The following is a 21077-nucleotide window of genomic DNA, read 5'->3' on the forward strand; positions in this document are numbered from 1 at the left end:
ATTCTCTCTTCCTCAGGTCACCACTGCGTCCGGCACCAAGTGCTTTGCTTGCCGCTCAGCCGCAGAGCGCGACAAGTGGATCGAGAACCTGCAGCGAGCCGTGAAACCCAACAAGGTGCTGTAGCGGAGGGAAGCTGGGGGGCAGGGGAGCCCCAGGGGACAGAAGTGGATACTGGCTGACAGGAGAGCTAAAGGGCAGGAGGCTGGGTCCAGCCCCCCACAGCTGTGCACACATGTCCCTCTCTCCCCACATGTTCGCCTGCTGCCCTGCTCCTCAGGAGTTGTGTCCCCCTGCCAGGAGCTACTGTTACAGCCTCAATTTACCGCAGAGCACACGCAGTTCCCCACAGCACCAACCCACCTGCCTGGCTCCCATAGCACTGACCCACACACCCCACAGCACCGACCCCTGCCTGCATCCCATAGCACTGACCCACACACCCCATAGCACCGACCCCTGCCTGCATCCCATAGCACTGACCCACACACCCCATAGCACCGACCCCTGCCTGCATCCCATAGCACTGACCCACACACCCCATAGCACCGACCCCTGACTGGGTCCCACAGCACCGACCCACACACCGCATCGCACCAACCCACCTGCCTGGCTCCCATAGCACTGACCCACACACCCCATAGCACCGACCCACCTGCCTGGGTCCCATAGCACCAACCCATACACCCCATAGCACCGACCCACACACCGCATCGCACCAACCCACCTGCCTGGCTCCCATAGCACTGACCCACACACCCCATAGCACCGACCCCTGACTGGGTCCCACAGCACCGACGCACACACCCCATCGCACCGACCCACACACCCCATCGCATCAACCCACCTGCCTGGGTCCCATAGCACCAACCCACACACCCCATAGCACCGACGCACACACCCCATCGCACCAACCCACCTGCCTGGGTCCCATAGCACTGACCCACACACCCCACAGCACCGACCCCTGACTGGGTCCCACAGCACCGACGCACACACCCCATCGCACCGACCCACCTGCCTGGGTCCCATAGCACTGACCCACACACCCCATAGCACCGACCCCTGACTGGGTCCCACAGCACCGACCCACACACCCCATAGCACCGACCCCTGACTGGGTCCCACAGCACCGACCCACACACCCCATAGCACCGACCCCTGACTGGGTCCCATATCACCAACCCACACACCCCATAGCACCGACCCACACACTCCATCGCACCAACCCACCTGCCTGGGTCCCATAGCATCAACCCACACACCCCATAGCACCGACCCCTGACTGGGTCCCACAGCACCGACGCACACACCCCATCGCACCAACCCACCTGCCTGGCTCCCATAGCACTGACCCACACACCCCATAGCACCGACCCACCTGCCTGGGTCCCATAGCACCAACCCATACACCCCATAGCACCAACCCACACACCGCATCGCACCAACCCACCTGCCTGGCTCCCATAGCACTGACCCACACACCCCATAGCACCGACCCACCTGCCTGGGTCCCATAGCACTGACCCACACACCCCACAGCACCGACCCCTGACTGGGTCCCACAGCACCGACGCACACACCCCATCGCACCAACCCACCTGCCTGGGTCCCATAGCACCGACCCACACACCCCATAGCACCAACCCACCTGCCTGGGTCCCATAGCACTGACCCACACACCCCATAGCACCAACCCACCTGCCTGGGTCCCATAGCACCAACCCACACACCCCATCGCACCAACCCACCTGCCTGGGTCCCATAGCACTGACCCACACACCCCATAGCACCAACCCCTGCCTGCATCCCATAGCATCAACCCACACACCCCATAGCACCAACCCACCTGCCTGGGTCCCATAGCACCAACCCACACACCCCATAGCACCGACCCCTGACTGGGTCCCACAGCACCGACGCACACACCGCATAGCACCGACCCACACACCCCATCGCACCAACCCACCTGCCTGGGTCCCATAGCACTGACCCACACACCCCATAGCACCAACCCACACACCCCATCGCACCAACCCCTGACTGGGTCCCATAGCACTGACCCACACACCCCATAGCACCGACCCCTGCCTGCATCCCATAGCATCAACCCACACACCCCATAGCACCAACCCACCTGCCTGGCTCCCATAGCACTGACCCACACACCCCATAGCACCGACCCCTGCCTGCATCCCATAGCATCAACCCACACACCCCATAGCACCAACCCACCTGCCTGGGTCCCATAGCACTGACCCACACACCCCATAGCACCAACCCACCTGCCTGGGTCCCATAGCACCAACCCATACACCCCATAGCACCGACCCACACACCGCATCGCACCAACCCACCTGCCTGGCTCCCATAGCACTGACCCACACACCCCATAGCACCGACCCCTGACTGGGTCCCACAGCACCGACGCACACACCCCATAGCACCGACCCACACACCCCATCGCACCAACCCACCTGCCTGGGTCCCATAGCACTGACCCACACACCCCATAGCACCAACCCACCTGCCTGGGTCCCATAGCACTGACCCACACACCCCATAGTACCGACCCCTGCCTGCGTCCCATAGCACCGACCCACACACCCCATAGCACCAAGCCACCTGCCTGGCTCCCATAGCACCGACCCCTGCCTGGGTCCCATAGCACCAACCCACACATCCCATAGCACAGACCCCAGCCTACATCTTCATCCCCCTGCCTGCGCCCCATAACCCTGACCCACCTGCCTGTCCCCATTCCTACACCCCATAGCACCAACCCCTACCTACATCCTCATCCCCCTAACTTGCCTGCACCCGATCTCCCTGTGCTCCATAGCACTGACCCCCATCTAACCCCCTGTGCCCCCTAGGGTAACAGCCAGCACCCCCCCATCTAACCCCCTGTGCCCCCTAGGGTAACAGCCAGCCTCCCTGCCCCATCTAACCTCCTGTGCCCCCCAGGATAACAGCCAGCACCCCCCCATCTAACCCCCTGTGCCCCCTAGGGTAACAGCCAGCCTCCCTACCCCATCTAACCTCCTGTGTCCCCCAGGATAACAGGCAGCCTCCTCACCCCATCTAACCCCCCATGCCTCCCAGGATAACAGCCAGCACCCCCGCCACATCTAAGCCTCTGTGCCTCCTCAAGATAACAGCCAGCACCCCCCCCATCTAACCCCCTGTGCCCCCCAGGGTAACAGCCAGCCTCCCTACCCCATCTAACCTCCTGTGTCCCCCAGGATAACAGGCAGCCTCCTCACCCCATCTAACCCCCCATGCCTCCCAGGATAACAGCCAGCACCCCCGCCACATCTAAGCCTCTGTGCCTCCTCAAGATAACAGCCAGCCCCCCAACCCATCTAACCCCCTGTGCCCCCCAGGGTAACAGCCAGCACCCCCCCATCTAACCCCCTGTGTCCCCCAGGATAACAGGCATCCCCCTCACCCCATCTAACCCCCTGTGCCCCCCAGGATAACAGCCGGCGGGTGGACAATGTGCTGAAGCTGTGGATCATTGAGGCACGGGAGCTGCCACCCAAGAAGCGCTATTACTGCGAGCTGTGCCTCGACGACATGCTCTACGCCCGCACCACCAGCAAGATGCGCACGGACAATGTCTTCTGGGGCGAGCACTTCGAGTTCAACAACCTGCCAGCCGTGCGCACCATCCGCCTGCACATCTACAAGGACACGGACAAGAAGCGCAAGAAGGACAAGAGCAACTACGTGGGCATGGTCAGCATCCCCATCGCCAGCGTCACCGGGCGCCACTTCGCCGAGCAGTGGTACCCGCTCAGCCAGCCCAGCACCAGCAAGAGCAAGGCCAGCTGCCCTGCTGTGCGCGTCAAGAGCCGCTTCCAGACCATGAGCATCCTCCCCATGGAGCTGTACAAAGAGTTTGCTGAGTATGTGACCAACAACTACCGCATGCTGTGTGCCGTGCTGGAGCCGGTCCTGAGCGTCAAGAGCAAGGAGGAAGTGGCCTGCGCGCTGGTGCACATCCTGCAGAGCACTGGCAAAGCCAAGGTACCGGGAGAGTGGGAGGGACGGTGGCAGAGTTGGAGGACAAAGTGCCCTCTGAATTGTCTACCTCTCAGGTCCTTCTGGGCACGGGGTGGGCAGGTTTGGGGAGTTGGGTCCCCTCGCTCACGCCCCCGCCCGGCCTAACCCCTGCAGGATTTCCTCTCGGACATGGCCATGACGGAAGTTGATCGGTTCATGGACCGGGAGCACTTGATATTTCGGGAGAACACCCTGGCCACGAAAGCCATAGAGGAGTATCTGAAACTCATTGGCCAGAAATACCTCAAGGACGCCATTGGTGAGTGAGAGAGGGGGAGGGGTTTGCTTACCTTCGTGGGTGTGGGTGCGGAGTCTGGGTCCTGTGCGTGTGAAGGGGGGCATGTGCCCTGCTCCTTGGGAGGCATGTGGGTCTGTGCACCGTGCCTGAGGGATCTGTATGCCCAGAGGGTGGGATCTGGGGTTTAGGGGTGTTAGCCCTGTACCCAGCCTGGCGATGGGGTGTGATCCCCAACCGAACAGCTGGTCCTGGCACTGGGATACACCTGAGTTGGCATCTCATTCCATCTGGTCTCTGGAGAGGCTGGTGGAGCACCCCCTCCCCAGCTTCAGTTCCCTGACGGATAGGACGGAGTGTGCAGGGTGGTAGGAGCTGGATCCTGGGGCTGTGTCCAGCCTGGCACCCCTATCCCTGCCCCACTAGCTCTCTGCCCTCTATTCCTGCAGGTGAGTTCATCCGGGCGCTCTACGAGTCAGAGGAGAACTGTGAGGTTGACCCCATGAAATGCTCCTCATCCACCCTGCCTGACCACCAGGCCAACCTGCGTATGTGCTGTGAGCTGGCGCTCTGCAAGGTCGTCAATTCGCACTGGTGGGTGCCAGCTGGCAGAGGGATGGTGGTATGTCCAGGGGCAGGGAGTGAGCAGGTGCTGTGCAGGGTTAGCAGTGCAATTGTGCAGCACAGTGTGGGGGGATTTGAGGGAACGGGTGGAGGCAGGAGGTGGAGGGCCAGGGGAGGGAGGAGGTGGTGAGGGCACTGAGAGTTCAGGCAGAAGCTGAGGAAGGTGTGTGCCCTATGGCGAGGTGTATGGGGGACTCCGGAGCTCACCGATGTCCCTGCCACCCCTGCACTCTGTTCCCATGGGAGCTGAAGGCCATCGGTGCCCTGTGGAGGGGGGTGGGCTCAGGGCTGTGTGTGGGTCATTGATGACCCCTCTGCCCTCCCCACAGTGTGTTCCCGCAGGAGCTGAAGGTGGTCTGTGCCCTGTGGGGAGCACATGGGCTCGGGGGGGGGGGGGGAATGGGCTCTGGGGGCATATGGTCTCAGGAGGCCTGGGGGGTCACTGATGGCCCTTCACCCTCCCCACAGTGTGTTCCCGCAGGAGCTGAAGGTGGTCTGTGCCCTGTGGGGAGCACATGGGCTCGGGAGGGGGGGAGGGGCATGGGCTCTGGGGGCATATGGTCTCAGGAGGCCTGGGGGGTCACTGATGGCCCTTCACCCTCCCCACAGTGTGTTCCCGCAGGAGCTGAAGGTGGTCTGTGCCCTGTGGGGAGCACATGGGCTCGGGAGGGGGGGAGGGGCATGGGCTCTGGGGGCATATGGTCTCAGGAGGCCTGGGGGGTCACTGATGGCCCTTCACCCTCCCCACAGTGTGTTCCCGCGGGAGCTGAAGGAGGTGTTTGCCTCGTGGCGTCTGCGCTGCGCTGAGAGGGGCCGCGAGGACATCGCTGACCGGCTGATCAGTGCCTCGCTCTTCTTGCGCTTCCTGTGCCCGGCGGTCATGTCGCCCAGCCTCTTTGGGCTCATGCAGGAGTACCCAGACGAGCAGACGTCCCGCACGCTGACCCTCATCGCCAAAGTCATCCAGAACCTGGCCAACTTCAGCAAGTGAGAGATGCACCATGGACCAGGGCATCAGCGTGGGACATCACGGGTGTGGGGAATTTTTTTGGGGGAGGGGCAACTTAGGGTTCTACACCCTGCTGACTCAAGCCCCCCCACCCTTGGCAGGTTTCAGCCACACAGAGAAGTATGTGTCATTCAGAGATGAGTTCCAGGAGGGTTCTGCGCATTGTATGGGGCTGTATGTAGGGGGTGCTGTACTCCATGGACCCCTCTGCCTGCTGGCAGGGTCAGCAGCAAGGAGTACATGACATTCGTGAATGAGTTCCTGGGTGGGAGTGGGCCAGCATGGGAGGGGGCCTGGGTGTTGTATGGGGGGATTCTGTACCCCACTAACCCACCACCCTCAACCCCACACCAGGTTCGGCAGCAAGGAGGAGTACATGGCATTCATGAACGAGTTCCTGGAGCTGGAGTGGGCCAGCATGCAGCAGTTCCTCTATGAGATCTCAAACCTCGACACCCTGACCAACAGCAGCAGCTTTGAGGGCTACATTGACCTGGGCCGCGAGCTCTCCACACTGCATGCTCTGCTCTGGGAGGTCATGCCCCAGCTCAGCAAGGTACAGAGACCTCGGACATGGGGCTAGGAGCCACGACTCCTGGGTTCCTTCCCAGCTCTTGGAGGGGAGTGGGGGATGAAAGCCAGAACTCCTGGATTCTCTCCCAGCTCTGGGAGGGGAGTGGGGACTAGTGGGGTAGAGCAGGGGGGGCTGGGAGCCAGGACGCTTGGGTTCTCTCCTGGCTCTAGGAGGACAGCCGGGATCCCCAGGTCTCATGCTAACCCCCTCCCCTGTCTTTCTGCCCCTGGCCCCAGGAAGCCCTGATCAAGCTAGGCCCCCTGCCTCGGCTGCTCAATGACATCAGCGTCGCCCTCAGGAACCCGCATATCCAGCGGCAGCCAAGTCACCAAGGGGAGCGGCTGCAAACTAAGCCCATCATCCTGCGGGGGCCATCCTCTGACATGCAGCCCTACATGATGCGTGACCTCAACAGGTGAGTGAGTCTGGGGCTGGGGGCTGGAGGGAAGTGGGAGACAGCAGGGCACTGGATAGGGCTGCAAACCCAATTCACTGCGGGGGCGACCAGGGAGCATCTCCCTTTGCCCCCCTCCCCCCTTTCCCATGTAGGATCCTGTCCAGGTCTCCCCCCAACACTAACTGCTGCCTCTGCTCCCCCTGCAGCTCCGTCGATCTGCAGCCCTACATGGTGCGGGGCCTCAACAGGTGAGTCCTGGCACGGTCCCCACACTGGCCCCATACCGTCCGGTACACCCCCTGCCGCCCCACCCACCCTTCCTGATGGGGAGCAACACCACCATTCCCCTTCCTTGCCCTGCACCGGTCCCAGGGGGACACAGGGAGTGAGCACTGCCCTGTTCCAAGTAGCTCTGTGTGAGGCCTGGGCAGCACCAGGCTGGGCCCATTTCCTCCTCTGGGGGATCCTGTGGAGTCTGTGTGCAGGAGGCTCATTTTTGGGGAGCTGCAGGGGGACTAGGAAGGGATGGTCACACATCATGGTCTGCTCAGAGACTCCCCCATCCCTTATCCCCCAGGGGCCATGGGCTGGGGCTGTTCTACCCCCCTTCTGTCCTCCCCCCGCCCCCTGTCTGCTCCCCGACTCCCCCATCGACCCTGGGCTGGGGCTGTTCTACCCCCTGTCTGTCCTCCCCCCGCCCCCTGGCTGCTCCCCGACTCCCCATCCCCCAGGGGCCATGGACTGGGACTGTTCTCCCCCCCACAAGTCTGTCCTCCCCCCGCCCCCCGGGCTGCTCCCCATCCCCCAGGAGCCCTGGGCTGGGGCTGCTCTTCCCCCCGTCTGCCCCCCACCAGGCTGTTCCAACTCCCCATCCCCCAGGAGCCCTGGGCTGGGGCTGCTCACTGCTCCCTTCTCCCCATCCCCGCTGGAGCATTGGCCCTAGTGCTGACCACTTGGCCTTTCTGCCCCCACAGCTCCATGGACATGACCCGGTTGCCTTCGCCCACCAAGGAGAAGGGCTCCAAGGACATGTTCTTTGTGACGCGACCCCCGCTGGCCCGCTCCTCGCCTGCCTACTGCACCAGCAGCTCCGACATCACGGAGCCCGACCAGAAGATGCTGAGCGTCAACAAGAGCGTCTCGATGCTGGACCTGCAGGACAGCCGCATGAACAGCGTCTCCAACCTGCAGAGTGTGGGCGACATGCTCAACAGTAGCCAGGCCTCCATCACCGCGGCCATGGGACTGCGGCCCAGTCGCCTCTCGCAGGGCAGTGGCTCCAGCATCGCGGCTGGCCTGCGGCTCAGCCACATGGGAGTCACCACTGATGGGGCTGCAGCCCAGCAGCTTAGGGTGCCCCTCTCCTTCCAGAACCCCCTCTTCCACATGGCCTCAGACGGGCCCTCAGCCGCACCCTCGCACCGGCCGTCTGAGGGCAACCCCGACACCTTTGCCCCCTTCCACGGCTACAGCAAAAGCGAGGATCTGTCCGCCAGTAAGCACATCATCCACAGCCACAGCTACAGTGACGAGTTCACCCGCCAGGGCTCCGAGTTCACCAAGCGCCAGCTCTCGCTGCAGGAGAACCTGCAGAACATGCTCTCCCCCCCACAGATCACCATCGGGCCCCAGCCCCAGCGAGCCCCGCCCCAGCCGCAGCCCCAGGTCCCACTTCAGCGCGGAAAGTCTCAGCAGCTGACGGTCAGCGCGGCCCAGAAACCCCGGCCCTCCAGTGGCAACCTGCTGCAGTCACCTGAGCCCACCTACGGGCCAGCCCGTGCCCGCCAGCAGTCGGTCACCAAGGAGACGCCCTCTGCACTCAAGCCAACCATTACCAAGCAGGTGTGGGGAGGGCAGGAAGGGAGGCAAGGGGTGTGGGGTGTGGGGAGGGGTGTCAGTGAGTGGGGAGATGGGGCAGAGTGGACAGGTGGGGAGTGGTACAAAGGGGGACAGTGAGGAGGCTCAGGGGTCAGTCCTCAGGAGTGGAGCGTCAGTACTGCTCAGGGTGGGTAGCTGACCTTCAGGTAGGGGTGGTGGTCTGTCTTCCAGGGGCCCCAACAGGGCGGTGGGGGGAGTCTCTGGGGCAGGGAGGGGCTCTCATTCCATGCTCACTAACTCTCCCCCCACAGCCATCGCACACGCCTTCCACGCTGAACCCGGTCATGCCTGCCTCTGAGCGCACCGTGGCCTGGGTTTCCAACATGCCACACCTGTCAGCCGACATTGAGAGCTCCCACATCGAGCGCGAGGAGTACAAGCTGAAGGAGTACTCCAAATCCATGGATGAGAGCCGGCTGGACCGGGTAAGAGAACCCAGGAGGCCTGACTCACAGCAACCACCCCTGCTTTAACCCACTAGACCCCACTCCTCTCCTCATGCCAAGGATAGAACGCAGGAGTCCTGGCCCCCAGTCCTTCACAGTGGGGAGGCACGAGCCCCTGCCTCGAGGCAGAAGTGCCCTCATGGCCATCACATTGCCTCTCCCTCCAGGTGAAGGAATATGAGGAGGAGATCCACTCACTGAAAGAGCGGCTGCACATGTCGAACCGCAAGCTGGAGGAGTACGAGCGGCGCCTGATGTCACAAGAGGAGCAGACCAGCAAGATCCTGATGCAGTACCAGCAACGGCTGGAGCAGAGTGAGAAGCGGCTGCGCCTGCAGCAGGTGGAGAAGGACTCACAGATCAAGAGCATCATCGGCAGGTGAGGGGCGGATCGGAGTGGTGGGGCCTTATGGTAGGGTCACTGGGTCCTGGGCATGTGCGGGGAAAGTGGGGGCCACGGGGTCCCTGGCACATGTTGGGGAAGATGGGAGGTCACAGGGTCCCTGGCACACATGGGGGGGAGGCTCATGGCAGAGGCACAGGATCCCTGGCATGTGTGGGGAGATGGGGGTCACAGGGTCCCTGATACATGGCTATGAGGGGGTCATGAGGTCCCCAGCACACACAGGAGCTGGGGTGGGGGGTCATAGGAGGATCCCCTCAGAGATCCTGAACTCAGGGCAGGGAGGGAACAGTGCCTCTAGGAGCTGCCTCCCATCACATCCCCCCAGGTACCTGCCGTGGCCTCTGCCCCCCCCCCCAGGGACCTGCTCCATCTGCCCCCTACCCCACTGGGTGTTAGCTGTCAGGGACCCTTGGCCTCCCCCCGCGGGAGCCCGGATTGACTCCAGTGAAGCCTGTCCCTGCAGGTTGATGCTGGTGGAGGAGGAGCTGCGCAGGGATCACTCGGCCGCCCACGACGTCTCCGAACCCCGGAAACGCCTGCTCGACGCTCAGGTGGAAATTACAATGTCATTTTTCTTTTCCGTGTCTCCATTTCCCATCCCATCTCGTCTGCTGTCTGTGCCACGGGCAGGGCTAGTGCTGGGGGAAACCGATGGATGGACCCGGAGCAGGGCTAGTGCTGGGGGAAACCGATGGATGGACCCGGAGCAGGGCTAGTGCTGCGGGAAACCAATGGATGGACCTGGAGCAGGGCTAGTGCTGGGGGAAACCGATGGATGGACCCAGAGCAGGGCTAGTGCTGGGGGAAACCGATGGATGGACCCGGAGCAGGGCTAGTGCTGGGGAGACCGCCCGATGGATGGACCCGGAGCAGGGCTAGTGCTGCGGGAAACCGATGGATGGACCCGGAGCAGGGCTAGTGCTGGGGGAAACCGATGGATGGACCCAGAGCAGGGCTAGTGCTGGGGGAAACCAATGGATGGACCCGGAGCAGGGCTAGTGCTAGGGAGACAGCCCGATGGATGGACCCGGAGCAGAGCTAGTGCTGGGGGAAACCGATGGATGGACCCAGAGCAGGGCTAGTGCTGGGGGAAACTGATGGATGGACCCGGTGCAGGGCTAGTGCTGGAGGAAACTGATGGATGGATGGACCAGGAGCAGGGCTAGTGCTGGGGAAACCGATGGATGGACTCAGAGCAGGGCTAGTGCTGGTGGAAACTGATGGATGGACCCGGTGCAGGGCTAGTGCTGGAGGAAACTGATGGATGAATGGACCAGGAGCAGGGCTAGTGCTGGGGGAAACCGATGGATGGACCCGGTGCAGGGCTAGTGCTGGGGGAAACCAATGGATGGACCCGGAGCAGGGCTAGTGCTAGGGAGACAGCCCGATGGATGGACCCAGAGCAGGACTAGTGCTGGGGGAAACCGATGGATGGACCCAGAGCAGGGCTAGTGCTGCGGGAAACCAATGGATGGACCCAGAGCAGGGCTAGTGCTGGGGGAAACCAATGGATGGTCCCGGAGCAGGGCTAGTGCTAGGGAGACAGCCCGATGGATGGACCCAGAGCAGGGCTAGTGCTGGGGAGACAGCCCGATGGATGGACCCAGAGCAGGGCTAGTGCTGCGGGAAACCAATGGATGGACCCGAAGCAGGGCTAGTGCTGGGGGAAACCGATGGATGGACCTGGAGCAGGGCTAGTGCTGGGGGAAACCGATGGATGGACCGGGAGCAGGGCTAGTGCTGGGGGAAACTGATGGATGGACCCGGTGCAGGGCTAGTGCTGGAGGAAACTGATGGATGGATGGACCCAGAGCAGGGCTAGTGCTGGGGGAAACTGATGGATGGACCCGGTGCAGGGCTAGTGCTGGAGGAAACTGATGGATGAATGGACCAGGAGCAGGGCTAGTGCTGGGGGAAACCGATGGATGGACCCGGTGCAGGGCTAGTGCTGGGGGAAACTGATGGATGGACCAGGAGCAGGGCTAGTGCTGGGGAGACAGCCCGATGGATGGACCCGGAGCAGGGCTAGTGCTGGGGAGACAGCCCGATGGATGGACCCGGAGCAGGTCTAGTGCTGGGGAGACAGCCCGATGGATGGACCAGGAGCAGGGCTAGTGACAGCCTGATGGATGGAAGAGTAGGGGGCAGGACTGGGAGAGGTGGATGGAGAAATGAGGGTTAGAGTTGGAGGACACAGACATACTGACCGCCACAGCATTAGGACCAGGAAGGAGGAAGGCCTAGGGCTGGGAGAGGATGACAAATGATTGGACGGGGAGGGCTAGCACTGTGTTAGCCCTAGACGACGTTCCTGCCTCTTGGGGACGTAGGATCAGGGTGCTCACAGGGTGAGGGGGCCAGTGCACCCTTACAGTACTCTCAGAGCAGGCCTGGCATTCAGTGCCTCCTCCAGGGGATAGAGACAGGCGGCTCCAGGCCCCAGCACTCCAAGCGCGTACTTGGGGCGGCATGCCGCGGGGGGCGCTCTGCCGGTCGCCAGGAGGGCGGCAGGCGGCTCCAGTGGACCTCCTGCAGGCGTGCCTGCGGATGCTCCACCGAAGCCGCGGGACCAGCGGACCCTTCGCAGGCACGTCTGTGGGAGGTCCACCAGAGCCGTGGGACTGGCGACCGGCAGAGCGCCCCCCGTGGCATGCCTCCGTGCTTGGGGCGGCGATATGGCTAGAGCCACCCCTGGATAGAGGTGAAGAGGGGCCCTGGGCAGTGGGGACTTCTTGGGTCCATGGGGTTTAGGATGAGGAGATGCCATCTGGACACCATGAGAAATAGCTCCCCTCCCCATCCCTCCCTCCCTGACTTTAGAGCAACTCCACAATAAAACTCTCTATTCCCCAATCATCCCCTCACACAACCCCTACACATTCCCCCATGAAACCCAACAATCCCTCATATAGCTCCCCCAAAATCACCCGATCTGACACCATAATGCCCCCAATAATCCCCCTCCCCACATTTCCCCCACTAAACTCACAGTCCCCAGAGTGGTTCCATCACCTCCTGATACTCAAGCTCTGAGAGCTTACATGGGCCTTGCAGCCTGGGCAGCAAGGGACATGGGACAGGTAAGAATAGCCTCCAAAGCTAGGTGTTGTGTTCGGAGTCCTGGGAGGCCGTGGGGCCTGGCTCAGGGGCCTAGTGAGACCTGTGCAGGGATAGGGGCCCAAGGAGGCCCTGGGGCCTGGCTCAGGGGCTAGTGAGACCTGTGCAAGGATAGGAGCCCGGCTCAGGGGCAGGGCCGCCCAGAGAATTCCGGGGGCCCGGGGTCTTCGGCGGCGGGGGGCCCCCGCTCAGGGGCGGCTCTAGACCCCAGCGCGCCAAGCAGGCGCGTGGGGCGGCCCTTTCCCTGGGGGGCGGCATTTGGCTCCGGTTGAGCTCCCGCAGGCATGCCTGCGGCAGGTCGACCGGAGCCCGGGACTAGCGGACCTGCATGACTGCGGCGGGTGCCGTGTTCCCGCGGCTCCGGTTGACCTGCCGCAGTCATGCCTGTGGGAGGTCCAGCCGAGCCGCGGGACGAGCGCCCCCCTCCGCAGTCATGCCTGCGGTGCCTGCGGGAGCTCAACCGGAGCCGCGGGAAGAGGGGAAACACTCCGGGGGCCCCGGAACACACTCCTGGGGGCCCCTGCGGGACGCGGGGCCTGGGGCAAATTGCCCCTCTTGCCCCCCCCTCTGGGCGGCTCTGCTCAGGGGGCTATAAAGCCTGTGCAGCGACTGGGGCCCAAAGAAGCCGTGGAGCACAGCTCAGGGGCTAGTGAGGCCTGTGCAGGGATTGGGGCCCGAGGAGGCCGTGGGGCCTGGCTCAGGGGCTAGTGAGGCCTGTGCAGGGATTGGGGCCCGAGGAGGCCGTGGGGCCTGGCTCAGGGGCTAGTGAGGCCTGTGCAGGGATTGGGGCCCGAGGAGGCCGTGGGGCCTGGCTCAGGGGCTAGTGAGGCCTGTGCAAGGATTGGAGCCCGAGGAGGCCGTGGGGCCTGGCTCAGGGGCTAGTGAGGCCTGTGCAAGGATTGGGGCCCGAGGAGGCCGTGGGGCCTGGCTCAGGGGGGCTAGTGAGGCCTGTGCAGGGATTGGGGCCCGAGGAGGCCGTGGGGCCTGGCTCAGGGGCTAGTGAGGCCTGTGCAAGGATTGGGGGCCGTGGGGCCTGGCTCAGGGGCTAGTGAGGCCTGTGCAAGGATTGGGGCCCGAGGAGGCCGTGGGGCCTGGCTCAGGGGGGCTAGTGAGGCCTGTGCAGGGATTGGGGCCCGAGGAGGCCGTGGGGCCTGGCTCAGGGGCTAGTGAGGCCTGTGCAGGGATTGGGGCCCGAGGAGGCCGTGGGGCCTGGCTCAGGGGCTAGTGAGGCCTGTGCAGGGATTGGGGCCCGAGGAGGCCGTGGGGCCTGGCTCAGGGGCTAGTGAGGCCTGTGCAGGGATTGGGGCCCGAGGAGGCCGTGGGGCCTGGCTCAGGGGCTAGTGAGGCCTGTGCAAGGATTGGGGGCCGTGGGGCCTGGCTCAGGGGCTAGTGAGGCCTGTGCAAGGATTGGGGCCCGAGGAGGCCGTGGGGCCTGGCTCAGGGGGGCTAGTGAGGCCTGTGCAGGGATTGGGGCCCGAGGAGGCCGTGGGGCCTGGCTCAGGGGCTAGTGAGGCCTGTGCAGGGATTGGGGCCTGAGGAGGCCTTGGGGCCTGGCTCAGGGGCTAGTGAGGCCTGTGCAGGGATTGGGGCCCGAGGAGGCTGTGGAGCCCGGCTCAAGGCCTAGTGAGGCCTGTGCAGTGATTGGGGTCCGAGGAGGCCGTGGGGCCTGGCTCAGGGGCTAGTGAGGCCTGTGCAAGGATTGGAGCCCGAGGAGGCCGTGGGGCCTGGCTCAGGGGGGCTAGTGAGGCCTGTGCAGGGATTGGGGCCCGAGGAGGCCTTGGGGCCTGGCTCAGGGGCTAGTGAGGCCTGTGCAGGGATTGGGGCCCGAGGAGGCCGTGGGGCCTGGCTCAGGGGCTAGTGAGGCCTGTGCAGGGATTGGGGCCCGAGGAGGCCGTGGGGCCTGGCTCAGGGGCTAGTGACGCCTGTGCAGGGATTGGGGCCTGAGGAGGCCGTGGGGCCTGGCTCAGGGGCTAGTGAGCCCTGTGCAGGGATTAGGGCTCGAGGAGGCTGTGGAGCCCGGCTCAAGGCATAGTGAGGCCTGTGCAGGGATTGGGGCCCGAGGAAGCCGTGGGGCCTGGCTCAGGGGCTAGTGAGGCCTGTGCAGGGATTAGGGCTCGAGGAGGCTGTGGAGCCCGGCTCAAGGCCTAGTGAGGTGTGTGCAGTGATTGGGGTCCGAGGAGGCCGTGGGGTCCAGCTTGAGGTTAGGATTTCCACCTGTCTGATTGTCCCTTGTTTGAGGTGGCTGTCCTGGGAAGTCGAGAGACCAATCGGTGATATGCTAAGGGACATGATGCTTTCCTAAAAGGTCTTTTAAAATAAAGCGGGGTTCCTTATTTTCCCCATGCTTTCCTCTTATTTGCACCCTGCCAAGGTGGTCACCATATAGGTATTAGTGTCTGGATATGGGGCTGGGTGCCCTGGGGTCAGTGTACAGATACTGGGTGGTGTGTGTGTGTGTGTGAGGATTTTGAGGTAGCTATGTAGCTCTAGCAGCTGTTCACCTGGCTGTCCCAGCATGAGCCAGTGGCAGGAATGTCTCCCCCCTTCCCTGGCCGTCCCCATGTGCCCCAGAGCTGGGTCAAGTTGGCCCTGGATCTGTGGGTGCAGCGAGGGGTCAGGGAGAGGGCTTCAATCATGATTTTCCCAGGCCCCTTCCCCCTGCTGCCCCCAGCACTTCCCAGCCCTCTCCCATCCTGGGTCTGTGGACCCCTCCTGTTTTCTGGGGAGACGATGGAGTCAGCGATGGGGTGATCTGTGCTCCCACCGGGGGGCACCAGTGCCGGGGCCCTGACCCGTCTGTTTCTCTCCTCTTCATCCTAGCTTTTCATCAGGTAACTCTCTCTGACTCTGCTTTTGTCACGTGGAGGGATCGGGGGGACTCTCGCCGTTCGGTAGCAGATCAGGTGGGTCCTTTCCTCTCCTCCCCCTCAACCCCCATCTGCACACGCACCCCCTCTCCTTCTGTGCATCACCCCTCCCTGTAGAGACTAGCAAACTACCTTCTCCTTCCCCATTAGGTTCAATTAACTCCGTTGTCTGGTTGGTTCTATCCCCCCTGCCCCGCCGAGGGTCCAGCCTCTCTCTCTCCAGTGGGCCCAGACCACTGAGTACTGGCATGGCTGGGGGCGATTGAACCTGGCACCGTGGAGCCTGGTCAGAACATTTCACAGACACTGTCTCTCTTGGGGGCAGCGCTGCGGGTGCTGCCTGTGCTGCTCAGCCCCAGGGCCTGCCTTCACCTTCCTGTTGCGGGCTTTTTCCAGGCCTTCCCATAAGCCTCTCGGTCTTGCTGGCTGCTTTCATCAACTCTGGGGAGCCGCTCCGCACCCCACAGGATTTGGGGGTCTCAGGCTAGAGCAGTTCCCCCATCATGGGGTGGCCAGTAGCTGAGAAGAGAACATCAGAACGCACCCTGTGGCAACCAAGTCTTTACTGGGTGGCTGCCTCCAGCCCCAGAGGGGAGAATTGCCTGGGTATTGCATCACAGTCTCCCCGGATCCTCGCTCCCTGTTGTGACACAGATGGGGTGGGGAAAGGTGCCAGTTGGATGTGGGCAATTTGGGCCAGTATTTCTCTGGTCTTTTCCATCCCAGTGCCCTCTGCTTGAGTGCTCCTCCCTGTGCTGCCTCTGGTGAGATCCCCTCACGCCTTCCACTGGCCACTAGCAGAGACAGGAGATGGGTCTAGATGAGCCCCTGTCTGATCTGCACCAGCCGACCCATGCTGGGATGCCGCACGAGGACCATTTAGTGGTACAGGACAGGACCCGAAGGAGAATCACGTGTGTCAGGAATAAACGTCACCTGTTAGCCTGTCCCCATCCTGTCTGCCTTCCTGCCCCCCTGCTCCCGGACTCGGGGCTCGTCTGATGCTGGCCTGGGGTGCGTTCCCACCAGAGTAGCCCATGAACCTCTCTTGGGGTAGTGGCAGCACTTCTGTTTCCTTGGAGCTGGGTTGGGAGTCACCAGGCAGCCTGTGCTGCCCCCACCAACACCTCATGAGTTCTCTGCAGTGCTGGGGGTGATCCCTTTCCCTTGTGCCCTCGCTTCACCCTGTCTTCAGCACAAAGCAGGTTCCTGTGGAGAGCTGCATTCCTCTGAGGGGGGCTGAGCCTCGGGGCCCAGGTCTTGCCCACATAAGCACCCTTCCCTTGAAAGACTGGGGGAGCAGTGCTGGGAGGGAGGCTGAGGGGGAATCAGAGCTGGGGTGGAGGCTGATTGGGGAGTTAAATTGGGGGAATGTTGGGGGAAACATCTCTCACCAGACAAGGGCAGTTAGTGTTTTGTTAGTGTCTGTGAGTGTCTTCCCCAGCACTAACCCCCCAGTTTCATACCCGTCTCGTTTCCACCTCCTGTCTTGTCTGTCTACGCCGCATCTCACTGGAACCTGTAACTCCTATTGAATTGGGGGGGGGGGGCTGTGTTCACCTCCCAGGGGCAGAACCAGGGAGTCTGGGGCAGGGAGTGGGATCCTCGGGTCACAGCCCTGAGCCCACTTGCAGGGAATCTCTTTCCCACAGTCCTGATTTCAGGTGTTCTGGCTCCCCAGGGGCCGGGCTGCAGTGGGGGTGTCTGCGTCTCATGCGTGCGTTGTGAGGGGAGGGCATGTGCAGTGTAACATGGGGGTGGGTGTGTGTCTGTGTCCTGTGAGCACATATGTCGGGAGGCACAGGTCTCAGCAATGAGAGCACAGTCCACCGTCCAGAGGGGGGCGCCCCGGAATGCTCCCGGGTGGTGCTGGACGGCAGGCGTGAAAGGTTAGTGCCCGCGTAGGGAGGGCGTGCGTGGGAAAGTTGTTCTCGGTGGTGATGGTGTGGGGCTATGTGGAGGAGGGGATAGCATGGACAGACTGTGATTCCACCATATCCCCCAAGGCAGTGTGGGGGACAGACCCACAGCCCTGAGCTGGGCTCCCATGTCATGGACTCAGCAGCTGCCTTGGCCTCATTCACAGCCCCCTCAAATTCCATCCTGTGCCAACGGAAGGACTATAGGAACAATGGGAGCAAGAGGCTGTTCCCCACCTGGCCCCCATGGCAGTGGGGTCTCTCCCCCACTTGTCCCTAGCCTGAGTGGGCTGGGGCAGGTTTGCCGTGTCCCCAGTGACCTCCCTCTGAAATAGCGCTGGAGAAATGTGAGCCTGTAAACCGGCAGCATGCTGAGCAAGGGGTGTGTCCCCAAGATTGGGGTTACACAGCAGAAAGAGGCATGGTGAGGGGAAGCTTTACCCTTGATAGACTGGGATAAAAGTGCCTTGTACCCTTCTAGCTTATTCCCCTTCAGGAATGGCTGGCTGCTCGCAGCACCTTTTCATCACTGTATCCACACTACTAGCAGGGGTGTCTGGCTTTAACCCCTGCAGGACAGTAAAAGCGGGACACCATTCAGATGTAGAGAGCCTTTCATGAGAGCTGGGCTGCTGGTAGGCAAAGATTTTCCAGGGTATTTAGTGCCGGAAGATGCAGATAGGCACCTAGTAGGGTTTTAAAAAATTTCCAGACAGATTAGGTACCGAAGTCCGGTCTGTAAATCTGGCCAGAAGGGATGTGCTCAAGCTGGGAGAGGGAGCCTGCAGTATATCGGGGACTGGAACGCAGAGCTCCTGCATCCCAGGTGAGCACCCTACCCACCACTCTGGCATTCCTCCCTATGGTAAATTAATCTCAGGATAGCTCTGTCTGCCCTGGGATCCTAGTGGTACCCAGGTACTAGTAAGACATCACCACCCCTAACTTACAGCTTTTAAGAGTAGACCGGGCTAGCTAGGTCTGTGTTGACCAGGTGGTAGCTGGCTGGGCATAGGGTTTGTCCATCTGGGTGCTACGAGAAGTGAATTACAATGAGGATGTTAACATGTTTTCCAGTAGGAATCCTTTTTCTTTTGTCCCACTGTGTGTTTGGGGTGCACTGCTGGAATCCACTGTTAGCTAACACGCCCACCCCATGAGCTGACAGGCCAGAGAAAACTTGGGGCCATCCTCTCCTACTAAGAAAACAAGGAACAACCCCCCAGGAGAACCCCTACCGTTTCTGTGTTGGTGCCGGATGCTCCTGGCTCAGGTCGGCCCCATGGACCGAGCTATCTGGCTGGATGTAGGCACTGGGGAAGAGAGCTGGGGCAGGGGTTGCCATCTGGGTAGGTGTCTGGTGGGCGGGGCTGCAGATTGAGCGGCTGAGCCCCCGTAACGTTAATAAATAAGCCTTTGCTCTGTGTCTGTGTTGCAGGAGAGGCAGCTTTCCGCCGTGGGTACAGCAAACCCGCGTTTGAGCGGCGCTTTGGCCCAGCCATGGAACGGGATCCTGCCCGCCCAGCCACCGCCTCCGCCCCCGCGACTCCAGATCACGGAAAATGGAGAGTTCCGCAACACCGCTGCTGAGCACTAGCCACCGCCCCCGCGAGACGCGGCCCGGGGAAGATGGGGGGCACCCCCAGCCCGCAGCTCGGCGGGAGCAGCAGAGACCCTGGCAGGGACACAGTGCCCCTCCCAAGCAAATAAACCTGCACTGGGGGGGCACCCCCTTGGCCCCCTCCCCTTGCACCCGCGGCCCCCCCCCCCCCCCGGTTCCTGCCTCCTTGAACCAGCCTCCCCACACTGTCCTCGGGGACAGTTCAATGCTTTGAACTCAACTTCAGGGTGTTTTATAGCAGAACACAGATGACAATCTTACACCCCCTCCCATACACCTTCCCCTCTCCTCCCAGAGGGAGCAGGGCTGACACCTCCTCCGCCCCTCCATGGACCTCCGCTTCCCCCTGGAGGAAATTGGGACATTACCTCTTCGCCACTTCGAATTTCTCAGGAGTGGTCTCATCCTCCCCCTGGCAGCCATTTTATAGTATTGCCCTCTCCTTTCCTGGTGTGTGCCCATGGGAGAGGGGAGGGAGTAAACTCACCTCCAACCTGCCCCCAGGAGCCAGGGCCGGGGGCAGCTAGGGGGGCTGATTTTGGTTGGCCGTGTTCCTGGAGGTTTAATGAAAGTTGAGTCTTTAATTCCTGGAGACAATCCTGGAGGGTTGGCAACTGAGACTGGAGGCAGCTTGAGCCAAAGCTGTCCCCATTTCCCTTCATGTGCGGGTCTCTGCTTGGCTCCAGCTCCCCAGGACAGGGGCATTCCTCAGAGGGGGTAGAGGTTTCACTAACAGGGAAGGGCTCCCAGCTCTTTGTCCCAGTATTTCTCTCTCTCTCTCTCTCCCCCCCGCCCTCCTCCAGCAACGGGATGTGGGTCAGGGTGGAAGGCTTGTGGAGTTGCAGGTACTCTCCCTGCCCCACCCATCACACGCTAGCCTCACCCCCAGCAAGGCAGGGCTGCCCCACACCATTGCCTTGGCCAAGGGAGAGACCACCCCCTCTTTCCTGCCTGGCCAGGGTCAGTGCTGGGGTTTGCCCCTCACCTCTGCCATTCCTACCTGGTGTCAGCACTGGGGGTCTCCCCGCAACTCCCACCTGGTGCCAGTGCTGGGATCCCATCACCCTCTCCCTGTGCTCTCTGCGCTCTCTATATGCAGATAAAGGGCTTTGCCTGCTCAGCCCCCCCTTCTCCCCCCCATGTGTCCTGCACCCACCCCAGTCTTTGGAAATGACAATTATCTAGACATTGATCGGGGGGGGGGGGAGTTTCTGGGGGGGGCATTGAGGGAGGGGCTCTTTCTTTCTTTCCTTCCTGTTCTCAGACCCCCCATCCCCCCAGTCTGGGGTTGGTGGGGGGGGAACAACCAACAAAATAATTAAGAAGCCATTTCTCTGCCCACCCGCCTGCGTGTGCAGGGCACCGGGGCAGGGGAGCGCCCTCCCCCCCACACCAGAGCACGGAGAACTGGAGGGGACTCTTGTGGCTATTCACCGTCGTGCTATGGTCTGAGCTGCTGGGTGAATGTGTTCAGCGCAGTGATTGTACTGGGTGTTTCTTTGCTGTTTCTGTGTCTCTATTTCAGACTCTGGCGAGGACAAGACTCGCCATTAACCAGCCCTCCCCTGCCCCCTCCCCCACCTCAGTCCATATTTCTTTTGTAAGGACTCTCCCCTTCCTTCCCCCCTCCCCAACAGCGGCGACTCGGGCGGCGCCATGATATTTATACGTATTAATTATTATTATTATTATTATATAAAAGTTTGTACATATGTGAAATTTCCTCTCCCCTGCCCCGCCTCCCCCGGCCCATCCTGGCCGCATCGCCCCCAGGCTGGGAGCTGTAATTACCACCGGATTTGTACTGTACATAGACCTCTCCGGACCTCAGTCTCTGTACATAGCCCCCCACCCCGGGAAGAGAGTTCAGGTCACGAGCGCCCGCCCCGACGCGGCGTCGGGCTCCCCGGGCGTCTCT

General features: G+C 62.2%; 1 protein-coding gene across 15 annotated transcripts in view; it reads left to right on the forward strand.

The window, feature by feature from the left end:
• Nucleotides 1-19665, forward strand: part of LOC123346001 (ras/Rap GTPase-activating protein SynGAP-like) — a 51913-nt gene extending 32248 nt beyond the window's left edge. For 8 of the 15 annotated variants that reach the window (XM_044983167.1, XM_044983168.1, XM_044983178.1 and 5 more), the window contains 14 exons: nt 17-115; nt 3476-4030; nt 4181-4325; nt 4751-4895; nt 5676-5912; nt 6289-6490; nt 6745-6923; nt 7112-7153; nt 7880-8747; nt 9035-9208; nt 9397-9608; nt 10086-10186; nt 15573-15655; nt 18977-19665. In XM_044983167.1, the coding sequence (XP_044839102.1) occupies nt 17-115; nt 3476-4030; nt 4181-4325; nt 4751-4895; nt 5676-5912; nt 6289-6490; nt 6745-6923; nt 7112-7153; nt 7880-8747; nt 9035-9208; nt 9397-9608; nt 10086-10186; nt 15573-15655; nt 18977-19135 (3201 nt within the window). In that variant the 3' untranslated portion in view covers nt 19136-19665. Of the gene's footprint in view, nt 1-16; nt 116-3475; nt 4031-4180; nt 4326-4750; nt 4896-5675; nt 5913-6288; nt 6491-6744; nt 6924-7111; nt 7154-7879; nt 8748-9034; nt 9209-9396; nt 9609-10085; nt 10190-15572; nt 15656-18976 lie in introns of all 15 variants that reach the window. The other 7 variants (XM_044983169.1, XM_044983175.1, XR_006572899.1 and 4 more) reach the window with 7 other exon arrangements.
• Nucleotides 19666-21077: the final 1412 nt, after the last annotated feature.

The sequence above is a fragment of the Mauremys mutica genome, chromosome 12 (genome assembly GCF_020497125.1).
Source record: "Mauremys mutica isolate MM-2020 ecotype Southern chromosome 12, ASM2049712v1, whole genome shotgun sequence".
NCBI classification, from domain to species: Eukaryota; Metazoa; Chordata; order Testudines; family Geoemydidae; genus Mauremys; species Mauremys mutica.